Source organism: Myotis davidii, unplaced genomic scaffold (assembly GCF_000327345.1).
Source record: "Myotis davidii unplaced genomic scaffold, ASM32734v1 scaffold73, whole genome shotgun sequence".
In the NCBI taxonomy this organism is placed as follows: domain Eukaryota; kingdom Metazoa; phylum Chordata; class Mammalia; order Chiroptera; family Vespertilionidae; genus Myotis; species Myotis davidii.
This window is the reverse complement of record NW_006286675.1, coordinates 5,511,744-5,517,430: the sequence shown is the minus strand read 5'-3', so window position 1 is coordinate 5,517,430 and position 5,687 is coordinate 5,511,744. Positions and strand designations below refer to the sequence as shown.

General features: G+C 39.2%; 1 protein-coding gene across 6 annotated transcripts in view; it reads left to right on the top strand.

The window, feature by feature from the left end:
- The window catches only part of TMCC1 (transmembrane and coiled-coil domain family 1), a 172,535-nt gene that overhangs the window by 99,468 nt on the left and 67,380 nt on the right, over positions 1 to 5,687 (top strand). The window contains exon 1 of one of the 6 annotated variants that reach the window (XM_006758305.2): positions 3,223 to 3,335. The exons of the other annotated variants lie outside the window; for them this stretch is intronic. Within the exon in view, the coding sequence (XP_006758368.1) occupies positions 3,309 to 3,335 (27 nt within the window). The 5' untranslated portion in view covers positions 3,223 to 3,308. Of the gene's footprint in view, positions 1 to 3,222; positions 3,336 to 5,687 lie in introns of those variants that run through there. 6 annotated transcript variants of the gene reach the window in all.

Here is a 5,687-nt window from a genome sequence, read left to right as displayed (position 1 = left end):
TTTTATTGATTTCAGAGAAAAAGGGAAAGGGCGAGAGAGATAGAAACATCAATGATGAGTGAGAATCATTGATCAGCTGCCTCCTGCATGCCCCACACTAGGGATCAAGCCCACAACCTGGGCATATGCCATGACTGGGAATCAAACCGTGACATTCTGGTTCATAGGTCAATACTCAACAACTAATCCACACCGGCCGGGCTAAATAAGAATCTTAAAGAGTGGGAAAATTGTATTAGGAATTGTAAGATTACCTATTAGGTGTTTGGAAGCAAATATAAGTCCCAAAAACCTTTATCAGAAATTTGGAAGTTGGCAAATTATCATATTACTAGAGGCCCAGTGCATGAAATTCATGCACTCAGAAGGGTCCCTCAGCCTGGCCTGTGCCCTCTCACAGACCAGAAGCCCTTGGGGGATGTCCGACTGCCATGGAGGTGGGAGAGGCTCCCGCCACTGCCATTGCGCTCACAGATGTGAGTCTGGCTTCTGTCTGAGCAGTGTTTCCCCTATGGGACTCACTGACTACCAGGGGGAAGCTCCTATGTTGAGCACCTGCCCCCTGGTGGTCAGTGCGTGTCATAGCAACCGGTCGTTTCACTGTTTGGTCAATTTGCATATTAGCCTTTTATTATATAGGATGTATATCTCCTTTTTAAATCTAGCAGTGAATTAATATTTATAAAATTAAAGCTAGTGTATCTTGTAAATTGAAAGCCTTTCTTTTATTTCCTTCTTTCTTATTTCTCCCCACCTCACTTATATGATGTATTAACGGACCCTTTTTTTTGCTTCCTCAATATATGTCAGATAACATGTATTAGACACTTGTTGTCCACTGTCTTGCATGGACTACTGTAATAGCCTCCAAAGTTCTCTTCATACACCTACCCTGTCCCTTATTCACTCCAGGGTTGTCTGTTCTTTACTCAGAGTGATCCTGTTAAAATCTAAATCAGAGCCTATTCCTACTCTGCTCAAGACTGCCAGTGACTTTCTTATGGTACCTACAATGTCCTATATAAGTTTGACCTGCTTCCCACAAACAAGCCTCTCTGGCCTTTATTTTTTGTCTTCTCCTCCCTTGTTCATTCAACTTCCTTGGCATATCTTGTGCACACAAAACCCATTCCTATCTCAGGGCCCTTAAACTTGATATCTCTCCCTGGAGCTCCCTTTCCCAGATATCCATATGGTTATATTCAGATCTCTGCTTAGGTGTTATTTTATCAGAGAGGTCCCATCATCCTCTGTCTCTTTTATTCTGCTTTATTTTTCTTCATAGCACTTATCACTAATGAATATATTACACATCTATTGTATTTGTTTATTGGCTGTCTTCCCCATGTATGATGTAGGCATAATCTGTTCTCTGATGTTGCTCTAGAGCCCAGAACAGTGCCTTAAATTTTTGAATAAACAGCTCAGTTCAAGTTCTACCTCTAACTTTGAAGCTATTCTCCAATGCAGAGTCATCTACTTTTCCTTGTTTTTCTGAACATCATTAAGGTGCTCCTGTTCTGTCTCCACTGATTCTTTAAAGATTGAGCTCTTATCATGTGTAGAGTCAGAATTGTACGCTGTGGCTTTAAATCCCAGCCCTGCCATGTAGCCATATAACTGGCTAAGTTACTTACCTCTCTATTCTATTTCTCTGCATGTAAAATGGCAATAATGAGTAGTACAATTGGAAGACAGGGGAGATGGAATGGGAACAGTGGGCAGAGACCTAATTATCACTTTCTTTGTGTGACATAGCTGTTTGGATCTTTTCATGGAAGTAACAGAGCTTTGACAGATTTTTTTTTTTTTAAGCATTTGTATGACAGGATAAATTTCCTGTTCATTTAAAAGTTTAACTTCATTCAATCTGTGCTAATACTGAACTGTTAAAGAACTTCTTACAAATTTGCCTTCCTGTTTGTGCTGTCATGCAGTTTTTGTTCATTTCCATGTCCTGTGTTTACTGCTGTTACCTGGCTAAGTTTTATGTGTTAAAAAGATTGGGGCCCTGGCTGGTGTGGCTTAAGTGGTTAGAGCAGCTGTGGGCAAACTACGGCCTGTGGGCCAGATCCGGCCTGTTTGAAATGAATAAAACTAAAAAAAAAAAAGACCGTACCCTTTTATGTAATGATGTTTACTTTGAATTTATATTAGTTCACACAAACACTCCATCCATGCTTTTGTTCCGGCCCTCCGGTCCAGTTTAAGAACCCATTGTGGCCCTCAAGTCAAAAAGTTTGCCCACCCCTGGGTTAGAGCCTCGACCCATACACCATACACCAAAGGGTCACAGCTTCCATCACAGGTGTCTGTCTCTCACATCAATGTTTCTTTCCCTCCCTCTCTCCCTCCCTCTCTTTTTCTCCCTTCCTCCTTCCCTCCCTTCCACTCTTTCTAAATATCAATGGAAAAAATAGTATCCAGTGGGTAATAACAACAAAAATAAATAAAATAAAAAAGGATTGGGTCATTTTTGGTTTGAAGTTGAACTTTCATAATGTAAGGGAAACCACAAATGTCAAGGATTATCTACATTGCACTGTTTTCTCTTGACAGAAATTTCATGTTCTGGCTCCTTTTCCTCTTTAAGATATTTTTATTTTTTCCCTTATTCAAGGAAGAATTTCGAATAGTATACTTGTATACTTTCTTGGTGACCTAAAAAGAAACAATAATGTGCATTAGGTTTGTAACAACCTTTGCCTTTTGGGTCCATGTGAGAAATGAGATTATTTGCCATATCTTCATTTCTGGCATATATCTGTTACCAAAAATATTTTTTCAGAACATTCTCCCTACTCCATTGTAAAAACACAGAGAAGGGATTCTTTAGCTAGATCACAATGTCCAGAAGACTGTGTCTTGTCTCAGATTAGAATCAGTATATTACATATGATACAAATCGAATTAACCAATAGTTCTTCAACTTTTTTTTCCTCCAGACACAAAATATGTTCAGGGAGAAATTCTTTCCTAACTTTTAATATTTTGTGCTGCCTATGTTTGGGATTCAAAGTATTTTTGGTGCTTATTGCTTAACTGGGCTGAAGATTATCTCATGTGACAGCAGAGATCTCTTGTTTTGGAATTGCCATTACTTTCTAGAACAGCCACTCTGTACAGCGGCCAACATGCCCTGGATCCTCCTGCTTCATATTACAGTGATACTGCTTTGTCAGGGTAGAATTCAGCCTCACAGGGCTGGAGTCAGTCTCTGCTGACCTCATGCCACAGTACAGCATGTTCAAATCTGGGAGAAACCTGAGGGTTATTTGGCATATTCCACCTCTTCCTCCTTTACAAGCATGGAACCCTCACTCTCCTCGGAAACCGTATGTTGTATATGTGTGTGTATCTGTCTCTTTTTAAAAATCTATCCTTAATTCTACAATTCTATAGCTTTAAGTGGGGGCTGGTTGAATATACAGACACAGGAAATGCTTTGAGCTGCTGGAACTTAGCATTTTTCAGCAGTTGATTTCAGCCACAGCATTTTGCTATTTTTGGACTGACTTGTGTGAAGTTGCAATAATCGAGAAGCATGTTACGTGTTTCCTAGTAGTTCATTTTACCCATAGCTATTTGGGCAGAAAGGACAGAGTGCTGTGTGGGAGTGCTCAGATCATACTGGAGTATCCCGACTCTTGTTTGATGGGCTGCTTCAGTGCAGAGTCAGTGTTATCCTCAGGCTAAATAGTTATCAGAAAATAAGTGTTTTCTTCAGTGAACAAAAGAGTTTGGTTTGCTTTTTGCAGCTTGGGAGAGCTTGGGTTAAATTTGAAGGTGCCAGGTATGCATAACAAATAAGTATATGGATTAGAGCCATTTGAAATATTACTCGCATTAAAAAAGGTTATTACCACCAAGCTACTTGTTTTCAGTGTATTTTTTACCTAAGACTTGGCAAATTTCTGAATTGTAAAGCAGTATGTACATATCTCAGTGCTAAGTTCATGTCTCTAGGTTAGCAGAACAGGTCCCTGAAATACAACTGGATAGGAGGATGATCCAGCTTTATGCAACACAGCGCCATTTTCACATTTCACCCATATCTTTGAGTGGAAAACAGCCTAAAGCTTGATTTTTACCATGCTTTTTTGAGTTGATTTTATAAATGATACATAGGTATTTCTAAGAGACTAATGCTAAAGCGAAGTAGATTCTTTGTAGTTTCTGTTACTGACGTTAATATACACTAATATTGTTTGCTGTTGAGACATTGGATTTAAGATCCAAACAGATTTTTCACTCTGAAGTTTGATGTTAAATTACTCTCATCCCTTATGGTTGATCGTTTAAATGCTAACTTTGTTAACAGATTTGTGTCTCTTATCTGTACGTTTTTTTCCTGTTGTTTCTGTAATCTTGGGTTTTAAAATTCTGGCATATCTTTGCTTATTCTGAGATAATAAAAGGTCAGTTTACTTATCTGTGTTTTATTAAGAACTAGAGGCTTAGTACATGAAATTCATGCACTCAGCGGGGGAATGGGGTCTTTCAGCCCGGCCTGTGCCTTCTTGCAGTCCGGGAGGCCTTGGGGGATGTCCGTCTGACGGCTTATGCCTAAGCCGTCAGTCAGACATCCTTAGCGCTGCTGTGGAGGTGGGAGCCGCCACTGCGCTCACCAGTGTGAGCCCAGCTTCTGGCTGAGTGGTGCTCCCCCTGTGTGAGTGCACAGACCACCAGGGGGAAGCTCCTGCATTGAGCGTCTGCTCCTGGTGGTCAGTGCACATTCAGAGCGACCAGTCATTCTGCCGTTCGGTTGATTTGCATATTAGCCTTTTATTATATGGGAGATAGTCCAAGGTTGAATGGGGTGGTCAGAAGGAAAGAATTCTTAGGAGAGCCCTGAAAGAATAGGGGGTAGAGACTGACTGTAAAACAGAAGTTAACTCCTTTTTCTCCATTATTGACAGTCCAAAGGGAAGAGGAAAATGTAAAACATTTTTAAAACATGCTTAATTGGTTTTATTTTCTCCATTGATTCCATTAATCCATGAGAAGAGAAAGTTTGTTAAAAAACAAACAAAAAAACTTAGGCCCAGCCAGTGTAGCTCTGCAGTTGAACATCAGCATATGAACTGAGAGGTCACAGTTCAATTCCAGGGCACATGCATGCAGGAGGCAGCCAATCAATGATTCTCTCTCATCATTGATGTTTCTATTTATCTCTCCCTCTCCTTTCCTTTCTAACAGCAATAGAAATATATTTAAATAATAAATACATAAATTGATCAGTCATAGTACCTGAGTAAATGATTGTAGATTAAACTGTTTCCTTGCTTCCCTACCCATGTCTCTCTCTTGCTCAAACTATTATCAGCTCTGATGAACTAAAATACTCTTATTGAAACAATATTTAAAATGTTCAGAAATGAAAAAATAAAATGTTCAGATATGAGGTACTTGCTCCAGCATCTGGAATTCTTAATAAAACTATCTGGTATATCAAACTACTAAAGATTAGAGTTCAAGTATGAACTCTTTGTATGAAATTGCAACATGCTTTGTGAAGAGTTCATACTAAACTTCAGAATGAACATTTTCAAGAAACACTCAAGAAGGGAAAATGTATCTGATTCTAGAAAAAGACTTTTAGAAAAGTGGGACACTACAGAACCCATTCTATAAATGTTGAACATATCTATATTTTTAATTGCTAATTATCTACTTTTATTTGTGTC